General features: G+C 43.0%; 1 protein-coding gene across 1 annotated transcript in view; it reads right to left on the bottom strand.

The window, feature by feature from the left end:
• Positions 1-21,477, bottom strand: part of cadps2 (Ca++-dependent secretion activator 2) — a gene marked incomplete at its 3' end in the record, with an annotated part of 161,750 nt that overhangs the window by 8,127 nt on the left and 132,146 nt on the right. The window contains exon 23 of the mRNA XM_083763979.1: positions 7,301-7,408. Coding sequence (XP_083620105.1) covers positions 7,301-7,408 — 108 coding nt within the window. The remainder of the gene's footprint in view (positions 1-7,300; positions 7,409-21,477) is intronic.

The following is a 21,477-nucleotide window of genomic DNA, read 5'->3' as shown; positions in this document are numbered from 1 at the left end:
TGGGTGGATGGGTGGATGGGTGGATGGGTGGGTGGGTGGATGGATGGGCTCTGCGACACATTGTGAGCTTGTAGATCGGCTATTTTCAGCAAGTGTAAAATCTGTCATTACGACGGCATCAAGGCCAGCCAAAATACATTTTAGTCGACTAAATCAACTGTAGATTTAGTCGACGAAAATATTATGATATTTAGTCGACTAAAACTAGACTAACACTAAAACATTCCAGGGGACTAAAATGTGACTGACACTAAATGAAAACCATTGAAGAGACTATGACTAAAACTAAAATCAAAATGTGCTGCCAAAAACAACACTGGATGGATGGAGAGAACTACAACACGCGCAGGGGGGCAACCAATCTGTGTAATAGCCGATCTACAAGCTATTCTAGTATTATTATAGGACACCTTTGTATGATCAAGTAGGTCTATAGAGCAGTGGCTTTCAACCCTTTTTTATTTCGAGGCCCATTATTTATTCGCCATTTGAGCCACGGACCACCATTTGATGACACTTATAGGCTCTCAGACCCAAACTAAAGAATATTTAGTTGTCGTGTGTCGATAAGATTTTAGTCTACGATTTCCATGCTTTTGGCAAATGTTGATAAAAATAACAATGCTTCTACATTCTGTAGGCTAATTGTGTGATGTCTAGACTTATTATAAATGAAGTGATGCAGATGCTTAAAGGACCACTTCACCACTTTTCAACCTATCTTCATATAATAGGTCCTCACTAATAATCATGATAAAATGGCGCGATTCTTTCCTACTCGGTCTGTGTCTCATAGCAGGGCTGTGTGCAGTTTAGAAACTGTCTTCCAGTGACATCATCATTAGGCAGACTTTTTTTTAAACAATATTTTTTTACAAAAATGTTTAGATTTTTATCATCGTGAGAACGATGGCTTCCATTTTCGTATTGCAACTTTTCAGGACTAGTAAGCCTGCAGTTTCTATTAGCTTGTATTCCCCATTGATGATGTCACTGGAAGACGGTTTCTGAACTGCCCACAGCCCTCCTATGAGACACAGACAAGAGTAGAAAGAAATTGCGACATTTGTGAGGACCTACTATATGAAGATAGGTTGAAAAGTGGTGAAGTGGTCCTTTAACAATAATGTAACTCTTAAAGAGCGTAACATTATAAATGTTATGCTCTCAAGAGTTAAAGATCTATAAGGGTTCATTTGGTTACCACTCCAACTCTCCATCATTTAGCTGGGGACCACCTGGAACCGCCTCAAGGACCTCTGGTGGTCCCCGGACTACTGGTTGAAAACCACTGAAGTAGAGCATTGATTTAGGAATGAAATCTGGAGATACAAGCATAAAGTGCTATGATAGTGTGTTTGGGTCAAAATACCAGGCCAGTGCATCATAGAGACACAGCTGGGTGCTCTGGAGGACATCAAATCATCCCATCCAGATGCTATCGGGTTGTTATCTCTATACACAACAATAAACACAAAATGAAATAGGAAATCAGTGAGGCAATGGTTGTCATTGGGGTGGCAGAAGAATGAGTTTGATACAAGACAGCATTTTTTGGCCACTGACCCCCATCTCAAAATATTTTCTTCCAGAGACAAAGATTTGAGTTAAAAACAAGAAGTTTGCATTGAAAATATATATTGAAAGATTTGCACAAAATGTTCATGTCTAAAAAACAAACAAAACAGCAGATCTACAAGCTCATAGCGCGGCGCAAAGTGACACTACATGAGCTTGTAGATCTGCTATCTTTGAATATCCAAAGTATAAAAGCTAAAGCTAAAATCTGAAAATGGCACAGGTGTTTTCCCATGCAGTTTGAATGGGTTAAGATGAATCAAGATGACAGAGCAGCAGCAGCACAGAGAGAGACAGGAGGGCAGAATAACTCATCTGCAGCAGCCAGCAGAATGAGCAGCCAAACAGGAGCTTTAAATAAGTGAGCATGTTAGTGATCGCCTGTTGAGTTGGCTCTACTTGGAGTGCTCTATAGAGCGTCGCAGTCCCGCCCCCTTTCATGACGACGAGAGACCCATGAAGACGTTTACGCCGCGGACAAAGCCAACACACACACACACACACACACACACACACACACACACACACACACACACACACACACACACACACACACACACACACACACACACACACACACACACACACACACACACACACAAAACCTCTCAAAATTAGCTGACCCACATGCTCTTGTAAATCTGCTATATGTTTAGAACATGCCCACAATATGGCCTTGTAGGTTCATGTGGTGAACGTAACAGTATGCACGCACGTCAACTACATTTATAATGCCATAATCTCTGCTGTCTGTTAACACCCCGAGCGACAAGGACGGAGTTCTCCGTTCAATCAATTAGTAACGCCCAGCGCTCAGGACGGAGATTGATTGAGATTTATTGATATCAAAACCGATCGCATTGCTCCACAGGCTGGGAGCGCCTGTTGTGCAACATTCAATGTTATTTCCAGGTGGGACGTCATCGAAAATGTCCCCCCCCAATTTAACCGATGAGACCAGAAATCTTAAAACGTGAATAACTCTTGATCTAAATCATAACATCCAATATAAGCAAAGATTATGTGCTAGTCGCATTACAATTAATCATACCTCCCATTGTTGTTGGTCGTCTCGGGAGTGTTTTGGCTTCATCTAGCTATACTTCAGCTACATCCGGGATAGCGCCTGGTCCGTCGTTAAATGTGCTCCGCTGCTATAAATGGCTGGGTGCTCCGATTTAATGGATTAAATAACCCCGGGTGTTAACGGCAGAGAAAGCTGTCTGTCAAATTCACGGGTTAGCAATTGGAAGAAAATAACCTAAATACTGTACCAATGCGTGTACTGTTACATCCCTATATGCAGGGGCGGCCTTAACGATCGGGAGGCCCCGTTCATTACGTCATAATTTTTATAATTAATAATTATTAAAAAAAAAAAATTTGGTTGATTGGAAGGCTGCGATGCAATGCAATATTACTACTACCTTACTACTACTACTACTACTACTATTTCTTTTTTACAAAAAGAAAACGGGCTCGAGGCCCGTTTCAATTGAAACGATTGAAACATAAGGCCACAACTGCCTATATGAACAGGTGACCTTCCCACCCATCTACCCACTCAGCTACTGCCGCCAAACACATGCATACTAACAAACATACAAAAGAGAGGAAATTAGATGGCACGCAAAGAAAAGCATCAAATAAATAAAGAAATGGTGCATTTACTCCACAGCATATATAGCACCTTTATCGAGAGCGCTTTACAACATGCATTACATTCACACACCCGACAATGGAGGAAACCATGCAAGGCGCCAGGCTCCTCATCAGTTAGGGGTTCAGTGTCTTGCTCAAGGACACTTTGACACTAACCCGCAGCGGGTTTCGTCACCCATGCGACCGCACTCTACCTCCTGATAGGCCTGTCACTATTATTACCGTACAATGGCGTACATATAATAATTGCAATTATTTGAGAAAATCCCAATTATCATTTGCATAATCATTCCCATGGTGAATAAAATTGTGGACACCGTAGATCATTAAGTCATATCGCGTCGCAATGCATTTTGAGCTTGTAAATCTGCAAATTCCACCAATATAGCTCTAAAGTGGCTTTTACAACATACCGACATAGCATAGCATAAGAGAATATACCACAATAAGAAAATAACTGAATGTGTTTACGCCATTTGCGCGCCGAGTTACATGTTAGTGGTGATTCCCCCCCCCCCCCCCGCTCTATATTGGCTATTTTTCCCCGACAAGGCCACAAAGAGTGGTACAATGGAAAAAGGAGATCACCCAAGGCTTTGTTGCGGGACCAATGGTATCCTCTGTGGCCGCTCAGCTGTGAGATATTGTGAGGTATTTGCGTCAAGGACCCATTAGCGAGGCAAGGCTACGAAGGGGTCAAAACACTTCCACACGTATTCATCAATCTCAAAGCGCCCACGTGGACACGGTGCCCAGTAACCCTCTACCCACCAGGATTAATTAATACATTCGCTGTGTAACTCACGCCAGGATTTCCTCCCCGCTTGACCCTTATTTCGAAGAGCCAAAACCTGCGACTGGATGTCGCAAGTGTTAGGGCCTATACTCCTATTTTAGAGACGAATAAAAGTCGGTTTGGGGGGGGGGGGGCGAGTACCGTCCTAAAGTCGGCTCTTCAGTGCTACTGAAAGTTTCTGACGAGCCGAAATCATTTCGGTATAAATCGGCCCTAACTAGTACTACCACTGTGTGTGTTTTGTCGCATCCGCTTCCGGTCTCGCGATCGGCGGCGAGAATAGGCTGACCGTGACCATTGCGTCGTCGGCTATGTGCCGCGGAATAAACCGGGTGCGGGCGCAGTTCAAGATGGCGCATCCTTCTTTTTCAAACTCTATCTCAATAATGCTTCTGTGAAAAAAAACCAATAAACAAAGTTATAAAAAAAAAAAAAAAAGATGGCGCATCCCATTGCTGTTGACAAAATCACCTAGCAACTAGTGATGCACGGGCCGGCCTGTTGCCCGGGGGGGGGGGGGGGGCAGACGGGTCAAGGTTTTCTCTCCCTCTCCTATTCTCTCGACCATGCAGGCTACCAAAGTCCCAAGGACACAAGTCTAGACTGTGCCTTTTAGTGTTTCTCTCTCTCTGTTATTTCATTGTTTTGAACATTTGTATTAATAAGCAGCCTATTATTTAGCGGGCTACTGTTGACTGTAGCCTACTACTACAATATGACTTGGAAACAAATGGCATTGAACATGAACTTGGATTTCAGCAATGCTTCTGTCCATAGCGTCACTATAGGTCAATCGGAACATTATAAATGAAATGCTGCACATAATGGACTCGGTGGGTGTTGAAAAGTGTGTTTTATTTTCGCAGGGCGGGCGGGTCGTTAATTAATATATTATTTTGTGGGGCGGAGTGGCGCGGGTTGGCTCCCGTGGCGGGACGGGCGGGTTATGAATAAAAGCCGGCCCACGCATCACTACTAGCAACCCGATGCTAATGTGAGTAGCATTATGACTTGATCGATCTTAAGCACTATAAGAGACCAATTGCCGTACATTTACGCTCTACGGCAATGGCGCTAGGCGTGGTATTTATGAATTAATGTAGATCCAAGTCTTTCTTTCTTTCTTTCTTTTGTTTTTCAATTAAGGGTTTTTGGTCTGAGGGCCCCGGCCCCTCCAGGAACCGTAGGTCGCAGATTACTGTGAAAACCTGCAAAACCTGTCCGTCCGCCAGTCAGGTCACACCTCCATATATGGTTGTCAGCCCCTCACGCATCGTGACATCACGTCTCGTGACATGACGTCACACCACCATAGATGGTCGACGCTCCATATATGGCCGTCTCCATACAGTATATGAAGATCACGACACTGACCTCATCAAAACATGGAGAAGACTGGATCATCACCTAGATCTGCATATATGGAGCTGGCCAGAAATTCTACATCTCAAACTCTTAGATCTCCATATATGGAGCTGACCTGTTCTGACATTCCATATGTTGATCCTTCCCCATCCGTCTTTTCTCTTCTTCTTCTTCTTTTGACTGATACCTGTGCATTCAAACTCTAGATGGGCCCGCCCCAAAGTTATTTGCAGCCGCACCCGACAGCCGGCGAAAACTACTAGTTCTCAACAGGCCCGAAAATGAAGGCCCGGCCCTACCTGGGCCCTCATCAAACCCTGTACACTCAAGACACTGCCCCGCTGCCACCCTTAGATCTCCATATACTATGGAGCTGACCTGTTTTGACTGTTATCAGAATGTGATAATTACAACTCATGCACTCATTTTATTTTTGAGACCTATTTTAAAGTTGTGTAATACTGTAGGTGAGCCAGCGGGTAAGTTGAACCACCCCCTTCATCTAGAAAACCGTTTTGTCATGTGACCTTAAATCTAGTAAGCATCCATCAGTTACACCCATCTGTGAAGTCGGGAAGCAGATAGGGAAAACATGTATTTTTGTCGGTCAAAGTAAGATTTCGACACATGTTATACAAAGCAAATTGTACCCAGGTCTAAAATGTAATATCATACATGTTGGTGATTTGCCAATGGATAGAACCATGTGAATAACTTAGCAAAGAAATTGTCTGAAGTATTATTCTAGTTATTTTTGAGTGGTGCAACCACTCCTACAACCAGCTTGCAATGTCCTCGTACGTGTTTGTGTGTGTGTCTGTGTGTGTGTCTGTCTCGTACTTGTTTGTGTGTCTGTGTGAGCATGAGTATGTGACTTAAAAATAGCAGTAGGGGGCGCCAGAAACAGTGAGAGGGGTAGTGACTCTAATGAGAGAGAGTGAGAGAGGTAGTGACTCTAATGAGAGAGAGAGAGAGAGAGAGGGGGGGGGGGGGGGGGGAATTGCACCACTCAGTTCACACGTGTGTGATTTTTTTCTAAAATGCTGGCTGTGCGTAAAATGAACCAAAATATCCAGGGGGTAAATTGAGCCAATCTTGCCACACTAATTGAACGCCCTGCGCACGTTTATACCTTTGCCTTTATTCGCCTTCTCCTACCAAACCACTCCGTTTGCACACATCTCTCCATGCACAACACCTACTGCATGTCTGTCCAGACATAACACACTATTCTGCATCCATGCAACTGTCACTCATAACTACTGTAGAGGTTTTTTCGATCGGCTCTAGGCCGGGACCGGGAAGGAATATAACCGGTGCGTTCACATACGCTGAAAAAAATAATCAGTATGAAAGCCTATCTCGTCCAATGTCGTCCTTCAATGGCGGTCTGTGATCATTAATTAACCCATTTTGACCTGGGAACGATTCTGCAAATGTCTTCTAAATCAGTTTTCTTGAAAAAGCTGTTTTTCTGTGTCAGTCGTTCTCAAACACATTCATGTCACTTTTCACGATTCTTCAAAAATAGCAGACCTACAAGCTTCTGCTATTTTTCAATAGCTAAAGCATAACATAATGCTAACACCAAAAGGGGTTCCCAAAATGGGTTAAAGTCGTCCAATGTTGTCCTTGGCACAGTGTACCCACCATCCATTCAACAAGCAGATTTTCGGCAACAGACGGTTTCCAACACTTACGGCCGCTGACGTCGGTGTGGTGGAAACTGGAGAGCTATATCTCTTTACCCGACTCAATTACCATTTACCACAACAACTATATTTCTGCAAAACCATGACATGTACCCTTGATGTGTGCCTTTGATGCTCCTCTCATTCCCTTCCTCAACCCTTCATAACCCAGAATGCCCTTCTTCAACCCCGGAGAATCAATACTCACATCAAACACCTTCTCCGTGTAGACCTCGTCGTTGACCCTGTCTCTCAGGATGTCCTGGTTCTGTCGGATAAACGTGATGTAGGAGTCGGCCAGATCCATGCCGGGTTTCTGCAGGAATAACCAATCATGCAGGGGGAATAATATGAGATTCAGGTTTGGATGTCAATCATATTCCAGGGTTTTTAACCCATTTCAGAGCTGCCAACCTGCACACCTGTGTACCAACCACGCAATTCTAGGTGTCTATACGCCTAGAATTGCGTGGTTGGTACACAAAATATGTGCAGGTTGGCAGCTCTGCCATTTTGACCTGGGAACGATTCTACAAAATGTCTTCTAAATCATGACAGTTTTCTGAAAATCCTACGTTTCTATCTCAGTGGTTCTCAAACAAAACCTCACAAAAGTGAGGTTATAAATTGTGATTGGCCAGAATGAAATGATGTATTATGAGAAGAGCGCCCCTCACTTCACACGGGTGTGAAATTTTAAACGTGTAGTCAATTCAATTAATCTGTATGCAAATTACACCCAGCACATCATTCTACAGTCAACTCTGACCGGGGAGGGAGTCTGGGAGATATGGGGGGCTATTGCTCTGAGTCTAACAATCATTAGCATGTCCTGATGTAGAAGAAGGTTGTTTGTTGTATATGGACAATCAAAATCTGTTGGAAATATTACATTTCGATGTGTGTTTGTGTCATCGGTGTTGATGTTGATGTGGCAAGTTCTGGCAACCTGAGTATAAAGAAAATAAAAAATGGCATTTCATGTCAAAAAGGCTGCCGACCCCTGCTGGGTTAGAGGTTATGATGGCTTTGTTCCAGTGTAGACTGCTAATGGGATGATGTGTGCTTTGTACGTTACAACTATGCCATGCCAAAGCTTATGAAATCATTTTCACAGCTCAACACACTTTTAAAAATGTTTGAACCACACAGGAAATTCACATAATGTTAAATTAATACAATAAATACATAAAAATTTAAAACTTCAACATTCAAGGTTGAGAAGGGATATGAACGGTTGTCAAACTCCCTTAGTTGTAGGTTTATGTTAAACACAGACCTTATATCTTGTACATAAATCTAAAACGCCATGGTAAATATAAGCAGTGGCAAGGGGTCGGGGACAGACTGCAAACCACCAATCAAATCACTTGAATGTGATTAAAACAGGAGAATAAGAAGCTCCCTGTGAAATGTGATTAAAACTGATAAACAATATGTTTTGAAAACTTAAAAAAAGGTCATTATTGACGTTCCGACCATTCAGGCTACCAAAGTCCCAAGGACACAAGTATAGACTCAAGACTGTGCATTTTAGAGCTCTCTCTCTCTCTCTCTCTCTCTACTTCTAGCCCAGACAGCCTTTGTGTTTAGTGAGATTCACAGAATAAGGGAAAAGGACACTCTGCATTACTTTGTTTATACCGCAATAACAAGGTTCCAGCGCCAACTTCTCCTCTGTGGGCTAATATATATATAAATAAAACTCATCTTGCTGAAATATAAACTAGAAATGGCGCCATTACCGGGCAAAACATTTAGTGAAATGTCAAAGCAATCGTCTCGCTATAGCGCGGCGAGGCCAGAGGCAGGGAAGTGGGTAGCCCCCCTGGTTCCATTCACACTCCTCGCGTCAGGGGAGATTACAACTGTAATGCTTATTATAATTGCCTTGACATCTTTCACACCCGTTTTCTACAGGCCTTGGACTGGGGGGGGGGGGCTTGACGTCCTGCTACAGCGCCGAGCATGGCGCTGTTAAAAAAAAAAAAAAACGACACTGGAGCGGTTAACCCATTAAAACCAGGAAAGCATCTGTGTCATTTTAGATTTCTTTGGCTTTTATTTTATTTTATTTTAAATAGCACATCTACAAGCTCTTAGCACTTTGTATTTTAGAAAAATCTTTGAACATTTTAAAGCATCTTAAATATTTGTATCCGTGCGGGTGCCTGGAACAAGATATTTTCAGATGGGGGGGTCCGCGGCCAAATACATTTTGGGGTTTCCAAGTTTGAGCACCACTGACATACGTTTTTCAGAACCCCGTTAGGATTTAGAAGACATTTGTAGAACCGGGCCTCAATTCTTGATGGGGTTAACCCATTTTGGGCGGGAACCCCTTTTGGTGTCTTAAACATTATGTTATAATTTAGCTATTGAAAAATAGCAGATCTACAAGCTCATAGCTCGCCACAGAGTGGCGCGCTACGAGCTTGTATAGGTCTGCTATTTTTGAAAAGATCGTGGAAATGTGGCGCAAAGAAGACATTTTGTAGAACCGGCCTCAAGTCTTGATGGGTTAAGTGCCACCAGGGAACCTGCACTATTATGTTCAGGGAACCCCCGCCCTCACTCCCTGCCACTGCTGGAGTGGCGTGACTGACTGGCATCGCCGTCAGTCATCAAGTCATGTTAAATATGTCTGCCAACGGGAGAGAGCACACAGGTAGTGGTGGAAAAACTACTCAATACAGGAATACTCTGTTACAAGTAAAAGTGCAGAAGTATATTGGCATCAAAATGTACTTAAAGTACCAAAAGTAGAGAGTACTCATTATGCAGAATGTCCCATTTCCAAAAAAATCTTTACAAAATAGCAGGTCTTTGAAAATCGTCTATTTTCAATTTCCACCACTGCACACAGTCTGATGCCTATTTCATCAGACCTAGAAATAGCCGATCTATAAGCTCACACTGTTTAGTATAAGAAAAGAAAAAGAAGATATTCCATAAATAACAGCATGCTGGTCTTTTGTGAACTACAGTAATAACTCTTTTACCATAATCTTTCTTCTTTACATTTTAAGATGTAGTAGGCGATTACAACAATGTTTTTTCATAAATAATTATCTGCAGAGCAATGTAGATGCAGCAGTCATGTCTTCATGCGTGTACACTACAGTATACCGTCCATCCCAATTTCAACGCCAAGTTGACAGAACTGCAATCAGATCCGTCACCGGATACAAGACAGTCCTTCAAAGGTTCACAATGGTGAACAGAACCCTGCGGGCTACTGCTTCTCAACCACATGAACTCTAGTGTACCCTTCCTGGGCATGTCGTAGTAGGTCCGGTCGGGGAAAATACTCACAGCGCGTCTCAGACGGATTGCGAGTGAGTTTTGCTATTTTCACTGAAGGTATTTGGTGTAGGAGACCCCCCCCCAGTCAATTAATTATGTGTTTTACTTGGTTAAAGTTGGTTCACTGGTATACAGGGCTGATTATGGGGATAGATAGACATATAGATACATGTATTGATCTCATGGGGGAAATGCAGGCGCCAGAGACAGCACAGCAGTAACAGTTACAGATACAGGAAAAAGATACAATAGCTACAGTAGAGTATTAATGCTATACAATCATCCAACCTTGCAGAACAAGAACTCCAAGAAGACACTGTCAACCAATAATACAGTATACAGACGTATACACACCCTTTACAGTCATCCTGCCTGATGCAGTACAAGAAGGGAATCAATTATCAATTCATTACCAGCTTCTGCCTTATATCTCCAGAATTGTGCTATGAAATGTAAATACTGTACAGTATCTGTCTATCTGAATTTATGTGTGTGTGGAATCAACAACAGGATCTTTAACTGTGACAGTGTAGCCTTAGCCTACTACAAATGGAACCAAAGGACTATTTGTATCAATAAACTGTGAGACTGTACAAATGGACTGTTATGGGTCCATTTGGTTGTATTTGTACACTTTCAGGTAGCACATTCTCCATACCATTACAGCTGTCGGTTGTAGTGTTGACATTGTCTTGGCTGGTATTAAAGAACATCTCTCATATGTGTCAAAATCACGGTCCGCTGTAGTCTGCGTGGGGGTCCGCGGGAACATTGGGGTCCCCGCGGAGGTCGGCGCGGTAGTCTGCGTGGGGGTCCGCGGGAACATTAGGGACTGGGAGAATCAGATTTTGGCGCATGGAAGGATTAGGCTCTGTGGGTTGACTCCTGTCCGGGCCCCTCCTGCGTCTCACCAGGTCCAGTACCTGTGCGCACCAGACTCCCAGCACCAGACACTTCATTCAGGAGTAGTGGAATATAATGGCCCTCGCAGAGGTTTGTTGGGCTTCCTCCTCACGAAGGACACAGGCTGGAGCGCTAACCCATACTGCTCACCCGGGTGCCGTCTACATTCCGGCTGTCACCCATCTCTCCGGTGGTCACCAGACTATACCCGGTTGCCACATAGTCTATTCCTATGAGTCACTATAAATAGAATAACTATAACTAAAAATACATCACATGGATGCACCTGGGACGTATCCTCAGTGATGTATCCTGAGGTCAACGGGGTTTCGGGTCTACCAACATCATACCCCTCACTCAGGCTACCCAGCCGGGGTGATCAAATTAGTTAGCCTAAAGAATGCATCATGGCGGTGGGTTCAAGTTTCATCAAAGTAGTGTTGGATGGTTTGACTTCATGGCCGTTCAGCTAGCATCCCTTTGGCCGCGTCACACTCACACTCCTTTCTCTCTCTGTAACTCTCATGTCATGCAGCTGTGTCTAGATTCGGGAGCCGCCTATGCCATAAAAAGCATAGGTGGACCCCAGGCTAGTACGGGCACAGCCAATGAGAATTATAGCTTGCTATAGTACGAGCACTACGGCAGCCAATGAGATAAATAGTTTGCTAGTCCAGAAAGGCAAAACGATCGTTCATCAACCAGCTCCGGCTTTACCAGCTGCTGTGTTCACACAGTTTTGTGAAAGAAGGGACATCCGCACACTGCCACTTGCTAGTTCAGAGCAATTTTATTGAGCAACGTTTCAGTCTTGCGACGTTCCTCAGGCTTAATTCAAGAATGGGCTGACATTGTCACTAAATACATTTCAGGAAGTGTAAACAACCAATCAAAATGCATGTAATTTATCCAAACAGATAACAGCTGTGAAGAACCTTGTCACGTGACTTGAAGGTGCAGTGTTTCTGTGAACATTCCTCATATCATTGAAAATAACAGTTTACAATAATACAGGGGAAAAAAAGAAGAATTATACATAAATGTCATGCCATACAACATACAAGGAAGACATACAGTAAAATAAGCAAATAAATGTCAAATATAAGATCCTACTCTGTCCGAAAGAGTGGAAAAGAATAAGAAAAATAATAAAAACATTGCACCTAAAGTGTAAATTGCCTGCCGGGTGTGCGGAAGTCTTCTCTCTACTAGCTTATAGTTTTGACATCGGCACAACCCACAGGCAACGTTACAGTCTGGTGATGCCAACCGGACATCGATCCCCAAGACAAAGAAACCCCCTCAAAATACCTTTGGAACTCCCCCCTCCCCCACCCATACGCCTTTATGACCTTACAGGCTTATAATGCAAAGGCTAACATGTAATTTGTATAGCATGTTATGTATAGACAGATGCCAGGCTCACTTGTTGACCTGGCATCCTATAGTATGTATAGTTTCAATGTACTGATTATAGATTGTTTAGAAATTGTACTGTTAAGTTAGACTGATTAGGATAGGCTTTTACTTTTTTATATATTTCTATGCATTTGATGTATAGGCTACTGTATTACCTTTTGCCCTGCTCAAAACCTCCCTCACAATCCACATTTTCAGACTCGCATTCATTCACTCCCACCTAATTCCAATCAGCCTCTTTGCCTTTCAATTAAAATGTCTTAGTTTTTAACCTATTCTCTTAAGAAAGTATTTAGTTTGTTTGTTCTTGTATAGAGACTTTGTGTCTCACAACACTCATTGTTGCTACGGCTGTCTGAGTGTCGTGATGACGACTGCGTGGTGGAGCGAAGCGGGGGGTGGGGTCTGGTGGGTGATTGACAGGCCTGTCAGAAACCCATAATCTCCTGGGCTGAGAGGAGACGTTGGAAATCTGGCACTTCCTAAACCGGAGGGGCTGAGTGACGTGACGCGACGAGATCCTCTGACTGCATGGCGGGGGGGAATAACCGTTCGTTCCACCTGTCGAGGCCTGAGGCCCATTCTACAAATGCCTTCTAACTCCTGCAGGTTTTCTGAAAAATCCCTATATGTTGCTATATCAGCGGTGCTCAAAACGTTTTCATGTCAACGACCCCCAAAAGTATTTATATGGCCGCCGAGCCTAATCTTAAAAAAAAACTATTGTTCCAGGGGACCCCCATGAGATTCAAGTAAAATGTTTTCACTTTAACTTCTGAAAGAATATATATTCAAAGATTTGTGCCGCATTTTTACGTTTTTTCAAAAATAGAAGACCTATGAGCTTGTAGATCTGCTATTTTTCAATAGCTAAAGTATAACATAATGCGTAAAACACCATTTTAGGGGTTCCCGCCTAAAATGGGTTAAGAATAGATATCTAGGCTATATTCAAAGATCTGCACACATTTTCACAATACAAAAATATAGCAGATCTACAAGCTCAAAGCACGGCACAAAGTGACGCGCCGTGAGCTTGTAGATCTGCTATTTTTGAATAGGCAAAGTATAAAATATGAGCGATGACGTGATTAAAATAAAAAATGACACAGAGTACGCTTTCCCGGTTGTAATGAATTAACACGCCCGTCAACGGAAACAACACATCACAGGCAGCGTTGTCGCTTTAGACATCAGGTTCTTCCTCTCTCCGGCCTCCCCTCAAGGCCTCGCCTCATGCACCAATTGTTTTTTTTTTTTACTTTCTCCCGTCGTCTTGTTTTCGTCACAAGGTGACAAAGCCTTGAGTGACAGGAGGGGAGGTGGCTGTGAAGGTGCGGGCCATGGCACATTTCCAGGCCCCGCACGGCACGGCATCGAAATTGAGTCCTCACACGGATCGCTCGGCTCGCCTGCCCTCCTCTTGGCAACACTCTCTGCAGGTCTCTATAGCCCTGTGGCGTTTGTAGCAAAACACCCATAATCCCATAACCATATATAATGGGTACTATAGTAGCATGTCACCGTTTGACAACAAATTTGAGAGTGTAAAATTAACCGCGGTGTTCCGGTTTTTGATAGAAAAGGGGAAGAAAGGTGTGACGGTCGGGTGGCGTGGGTAGGGTGGGAAGGTGCTCGGAGGGTGGGGATGTCCAATGGTAATGACTGGTTAAACAGGGGGAGAGGATGGAGGGAGGGGTCGGGGGGATTCCAGGTAATTACACACTGCCAGTGGCCGCATTTCCTGGCCCTGGATTCAGTTCTCCACACAGGTGCAGGTCCATGGCAGCCTGCCGCAGGGTTGCCATGTTCGCTTATTGTAAGCGACTTTAAGGCTTGTTTTTTCTGCGAAGTAGCTTGTAAACATTGTGTAGATGCTTACTTTTTCCTAATGTTGTTTAAACCAGTGGTTCTCAAACATTTTCATGTCAAGGAACCCCCCCCCCCCAAAATTAACCCTTTTGTATTTTCATACAAAATATTTGTGTATATTAAAATATATATATATGTATATTAAAGTTTCAATTGAAGGATCTTTTGAAAATAGCAGATCTACAAGCTTGTAGATTGGGCTAATCGGGCCAACTGTTTTGATGCTATATTAACTGATTTAGCTGGGGACCCTGTGTGTGTGTGCGTGCGATCAATAAGTGTGATCATGCAGCCTAGTCGTAGTTGTAGACCTGGTTTCTTATTTCTCCTGCGAAATCTGGCAACACTGGTCCATGGTGTTTGTGCTTGCATGTGCACAAGTGAGTTTGTGTGTGTGTGTGTGTGTGTGTGTGTGTGTGTGTATGTGTGTGTGTATGTGTGTGTGTGTGTGTGTGTGTGTGCGTGTGCGTGAGTGAGTACGGCTTTTAGCAACTTAAACCCTATATAATTTGTAGTACATCAGTGGGCGAAAGTAACCAACCTACAAGCTCAGAATGAGTCACGTTTCAACGTGTTGCTGTGAGCTTGTACAATGTTTGAATTCTCATTCTACTGTACTGCCCCCGAGATGTGGAATGCCCCGACACCATCCATGAGGTTTCTTTTCTAAATTGGCCCGAGAAAACATCTATAGACTGCGAGGAGAGGTAATTCCCATTGAAAGGAGTTGCCATTCACTGCCGCCGTTTTTTCCCTTTTCTCCTTATAGCGTGTTATTTTTTATGCTATGTGTTGATGAATTGAATACATAGGTCATAGTCAAGGCCCAAGGAGCATACAGCGCATAACCACATGGATAAGTGGACCCTCTGTGATAGAGCTGTCAGTGTGGCAGCCAGGGGGGCAGTCAGCCAGATATTTCGTGAAGCCTCATTTGAAATCGGTAGTTCATATAATGGCCTGTTGTGGCGCTGGACCGGACCCAAAAAGCCCCATAGCTCCATAGAGGCCCATGTATTTTGGCCCAACTTCACCTAGACTGTATTACCTTAATAAACATGGTCATGAATACTTTCTTCTTCCAGTCACTAGTTTAAAGTCTAATTTCTAATGTCATAATATTCTTTTTGGAAAATTATGGTCCCATTAATTAAAAAAATGACCATAAAGAAAAAGAACCATCGCGTATGTTCTGAGGGGCGTGGCTACCATTACAGTCTATGATCGGGATTCCCCTCCCACTCGAGTCAAAATAAAAACCAACGGAGAAGAAGGGGGGAAGTCCCGCCTCGTTGTCTGGGCACCCAATGACCAGCTGGTATACAAAACGGAGCCAGCCAATGGCCAGCTGGTACCAAAGATGGCGACTTACATCAGGAATTAGCATATTATTACAGGCTTCATTTTACGTTCATGTTAGACCCGGGGAACGCTTTGTCCATATTTTTTACAGTCTATGGTGGCAGCCCATGGAACTCTCTCCCCATGGAGATTCGCCAGGCACTAACATCGGACTCTTTCAAGTGCGCAGTGAAGAGACACTCGCTCACTCAGGCTTTTGGCAAATAGTCTGTCGATCGTTTGTTAATGTAAAGCGTCTTTGGTTATTATTAGTATACTATTATTATTATTAGACGATCACAATGGAAACAAGTCCCCAGGACATTTTTTGTGTTATCCTTGTGGTATCCTTTGTGTTATCCTTGTGTTAGCCTTAAAGGAGCATTCAGTGATTTGGGTGAAAAACCGCGGTCCGCCCTGGTAACAAGATGTGCACAAGCAACGCACTACAGTGGGGGGGATGGGGACACGACAGGCCAACATCACGCACACCAAGGCCCGCCCCCGCTCGATCATGATTGGCGGAAGGCCCATCTCTATCCTGATTGGATGATGGCTGGGCCACCTAGCCAAAAACGAAACCTACGTTTTTCTTTTTTACCCCAGGGGTTAACTGGGGACAGGGAGGAACTCCTTATATGGTCAGCACACTCTACAGTAGGGAGGATTATCACAACAAAACCAAAAAATAAATGATATTTGAATTAAGTGAAATCACGTCTATTTACATTTCTGACTAGTACAAGTATTCAATCAATCAATCAATACAAAATGTTGGCCCGTCAGAAACAGTTACTGTGTGGGGTCCCCGGAACATCCAGGGGACAGACAGAACACGCCCAGGGGGCCGGCCCTGTTACGACAAGCCTCCCCGCGCCAGAAACGATCACGAAATGATAGCGTTACTGTGTTGCAGCGTTCCGTGATCGGACACAGGGACAGACATAGGGACAGACACAGGGACATATATTGCTCCATAATGAAGCGGAGGCACCGCTCAAAAACAGGTACCAGTGTTTATCCCGTCTCTCAGTCAGAGGTGTGTGTGTGTGGTGATGTGTATTGTACGTGTTGCGTTGTCTGTGTGTGTGTGTGTGTGTGGTGATGTGTATTGTACGTGTTGTGTTGCGTGTGTGTGTGTGTGTGTGTGTGTGTATAGTTTCAATGTACAGATTATAGATTATTTTTTGACATTCTACAGTTTAGACTGATGATAGGTTCTTGGTTTACCTATTATCCCAGATGACTATTATAATACATTTGATTACCTTGTGTTGTAATTGCTTACTGTAAATCACTCTGGATTAAGAGCAGTCTGCTAAATGCCTAAATAGTAAATTGTGTTTAATGTGTTGTGTTGCGCATGTATTATGTATACAGTACGTGTTGTCTGCACCCTGTCATGACTGAGGACGCTGAACATATCCACGAGGTAAGAGAGGAAGTGATCTTCACCTGCCGTGACAAGGAGCCAAAAGAGTCGTCTAGTGAACACCTGAAAACCTCCCTCCTCCTCCTCCTCCTCCTCTTTATCCCACCTGGAATAGAGGCTTAGGAGCTTTGGGTTCCCTCCACACAAAAGCGCAAGGTACGGGTTACATTATAATTTCAGGTGAATGGCGGGAGGAGGGGCAGGACCTCTTAAACTGGGAACCAGTGTGAATGGTGGCACTAGACCAGAGTGGTATTTGCTGTGTCAAGAAACTCACAGAAAGGTGGCGGGGTCATCATAAGAAAGTATAGGAAGTGAGGGCAGGTGAGGCATCTGGCTATTATGCATGTCCAAGCTCAGTCTAGTGTGTGCGCGCGTGCATGCGTGTGTGTTGAGGAAGCTTTCCAAACAAAAAGAAATACCGACGCGTTAGTAAAAGCCATTAAACAGCGTCAGCTCGTTGTTTTTTATATATTTGGCAGCTTGGGCCATGTCCACAGGCTGCAGGTGGTTATGGTGATTATGGGGTTGTCCAAAGGGTTAAAGGCAAAGCAGCTTGCATGACATATTGTTCGATCTCCTCCATTATAGGTGTACTATTCTGGGACTCTAAATAACCACACTTGGAGAGCATTCAAACACAGGTCTTTACTTGGTGACTCTCAAAGCAGAACTGAACCAGGGGGGCAGTCAGCCAGATATTTCGTGAAGCCTCATTTGAAATCGGTAGTTCATATAATGGCCTGTTGTGGCGCTGGACCGGACCCAAAAAGCCCCATAGCTCCATAGAGGCCCATGTATTTTGGCCCAACTTCACCTAGACTGTATTACCTTAATAAACATGGTCATGAATACTTTCTTCTTCCAGTCACTAGTTTAAAGTCTAATTTCTAATGTCATAATATTCTTTTTGGAAAATTATGGTCCCATTAATTAAAAAAATGACCATAAAGAAAAAGAACCATCGCGTATGTTCTGAGGGGCGTGGCTACCATTACAGTCTATGATCGGGATTCCCCTCCCACTCAAGTCAAAATAAAAACCAACGGAGAAGAAGGGGGGAAGTCCCGCCTCGTTGTCTGGGCACCCAATGACCAGCTGGTATACAAAACGGAGCCAGCCAATGGCCAGCTGGTACCAAAGATGGCGACTTACATCAGGAATTAGCATATTATTACAGGCTTCATTTTACGTTCATGTTAGACCCGGGGAACGCTTTGTCCATATTTTTTACAGTCTATGAACTGAACACACACAGCACAATCAGAGGCTACAACAGGCTGCAGGGGATCTTGCTAATCAGCACAGGTGGAAATAATGTTCTCAATCAGTGGCATGCTCTTTTACCTAGAAGACACTCTATTACAATAGGCAGTCGATCTATTTGAAGGAGAAGTGGTGCTTTTTCTCTACCCATAATTCTTCTCCGGTGTTGGTGATATGGCAGACTGAAGTGTATGACAAATGTTGACTGTGAATACGTTAACGTGCATGTGTGTCGTTTACATTCTGTACATTCTGGAATTGTTTCGATTCGAGCACTGAGACACGTTGTTGTTGTTGTTGTGTGTAGGACATCAGAACTACTACTACTATATAATATAGTACTTATTCATATCTTATATAACTATAAGTGTGTTGCCTTGACTCCATACTCCTGCTTGTCACTTAAGTCATTATGGCCCGAGTTAAAAACATTCACTTTGAAAGAATATATATTCAAAGATTTGCACCACATTTTCACGAATTTTCAAAAATAGCAGACCTACAAGCTCATAGCGTGCCACTCGGTGGCGCGCTATGAGCTTGTAGATCTGCTATTTTTCAATAGCTAAAGCATAGCATAATGCTAACACCAAAAGGGGTTCCCGCCCAGAATGGGTTAAGCCATTATGACCTGAGCCGATTCTACAAATGTCTTCTAAATTGATTTCTGATTAACATATGATTCTATATGAGTCAGTGGTGGTCAGTCAATCAGTGGTGCTCATACTTTTTTCGTGTCACGGACCCCCAAAATGATATGTATTTGGTCGCGGGACCGACCTCCATCTCAAAATATTCTGTTCCAAGGGACCGCCAGAAGCAAATATTTCAGTTGTTGTTTGCTTTAAAAATAATAGGTATTCAAAGATTTGCACAAATTGTCACGATTCTTCTCTAAAATAGCAGTTCAGGTGATCAGCCTGTAAATGTGACAGAGATGCTTTCCTGGTTTTAATGGGTTAACCCATTTTGGGCGGGAACCCCTTTTGGTGTTTTAACTAAGCATTATGTTATACTTCAGCTATAGAAAAATAGCAGATCTACAAGCTCATAGCGCGCCACCGAGTGGCGCGCTACGAGCTTGTAGGTCTGCTATTTTTGAAAAATCGTGAAAATGCGGCACACATCTTTGAATATATATTCTTTCAGAATACTTCGACGTCGGGCCTACATGGGTTAAAAGGTGACTTCTGGTGGAATTTTTAACTTGATTGAATATGGCTCCGGCTGAAGGACATATGTGGAGCTGACCTCTCCGCATCCGTCTGTATACAGTATTACTGTAAGTGAACACTTATAAACCCTCAGCCTTGGGGACTCATCTAGAGCTGCTGTGTGGAGAACATGTGAGGTCACTTATGCTCCGTTCCTAGAGATGAACCCAGTCCATCGTTTCCTTCCCGTAATACCCATAAACGATCAAAAATAGCAGACCTACAAGTTCATATATGAGCTTGTAGATCTGCTATTTTTCAATAGCTAAAGTATAACAATGCTTCAAAACACCAAAAGGGGTTCCCGCCCCAAATGGGTTTTAAACAAAATGTCATAATGCAAATAGTACAGTAAGAATATAAGACAGTATTGCAACATAAATTCAAAATATGACTGTAAATGACATATCAATCATGTGATAAATGATGGTATTGGAATGGCATAGACTGACATAGCGATACCAGCACTTTAAACAAATGTCATAATGCAAATAGTACAGTAAGAATATAAGACAGTATTGTATAAATTCAAAATATGACTGTAAATGACATCGGAATGGTATCGGAATGGCATATAGACTGACATACCGATACCAGCACTTTAAGCTTTTCCGATAATGGCAACAGTATCGGAACAACTCTATCCGTCGCATGACGGGATGGTGTCACGCACTGAGGCAGCTTGATGTACAAGTACACCCCCTGGACATGACGCTAGGGGGAGAGCCGCCAAGGTTGTAACACTTTGCACGTTTCATTTTTTTACTCAGAGATCCGTTTATCTACACATGTAATATTTTCAGGCAACGGACCTACACATGTCTGCTACCATAAACCACTTCAAGTTTTTAAATTGATAAAACAGGTCGGGAGTTATTAAACCGAACGTGGACGCTGTTCCAGTGTTACATTTGCTGCGCATATCGGATTAATTGTAACGGCATGCGTGATAAATGTAACAACGGCAAAAACACCATTAAACATATCGTTTTCAGCTTAAAGTAATTATATTTAATTGAAGCAACTCTTTAACATTGTTTTCATACCATGGATGTGATAAGAAAATGTATCAAACATAAGGGAAATATTAAATAGTACCGGGTGTACCAGTTTGGGCATTTGAGTCAGTTCAATGGGAAAATACATTGATTAAACAAACGTTTGATTGATTGAGTTGTACAATGTTATACAACCCTAAACTAATTTAGAATACACTCTGTAATGAAAGACAGCTGACTGAACATATAATATTGGCCAATATGTAAAACATGTAAATATTACATATAATGGTATTGAATGGAAAGTGGGCCATTTGTAACTTTTGCAAGTTGTTCTTTGGCGTTGCTTACAGACCAGAATGAACGTGCATTCCGTCTAAGCACGATGCAAACTAATGAAGAACATAAGCATGAAGACATCCATGTCGATTTTTATTCACAAACATCAAATAAATAATTTGTATCCCACATATACTCCAGGTGTCTCCCACCCACAACACAACACAACACAACACGGACATTACATTAAAATGCTGTTTCAACCACATGAGCCCTAGAATCCCTGTTCTAGGCATGTCATAATAATAGCACTATGGAACACTCGTTGAGATTAGCCGGTGAAACAAACTCACAA

This window comes from Protomyctophum parallelum (assembly GCF_964188405.1).
Source record: "Protomyctophum parallelum genome assembly, chromosome: 4".
Classification (NCBI taxonomy): domain Eukaryota; kingdom Metazoa; phylum Chordata; class Actinopteri; order Myctophiformes; family Myctophidae; genus Protomyctophum; species Protomyctophum parallelum.
This window is presented reverse-complemented; position numbering and strand designations above follow the sequence as displayed.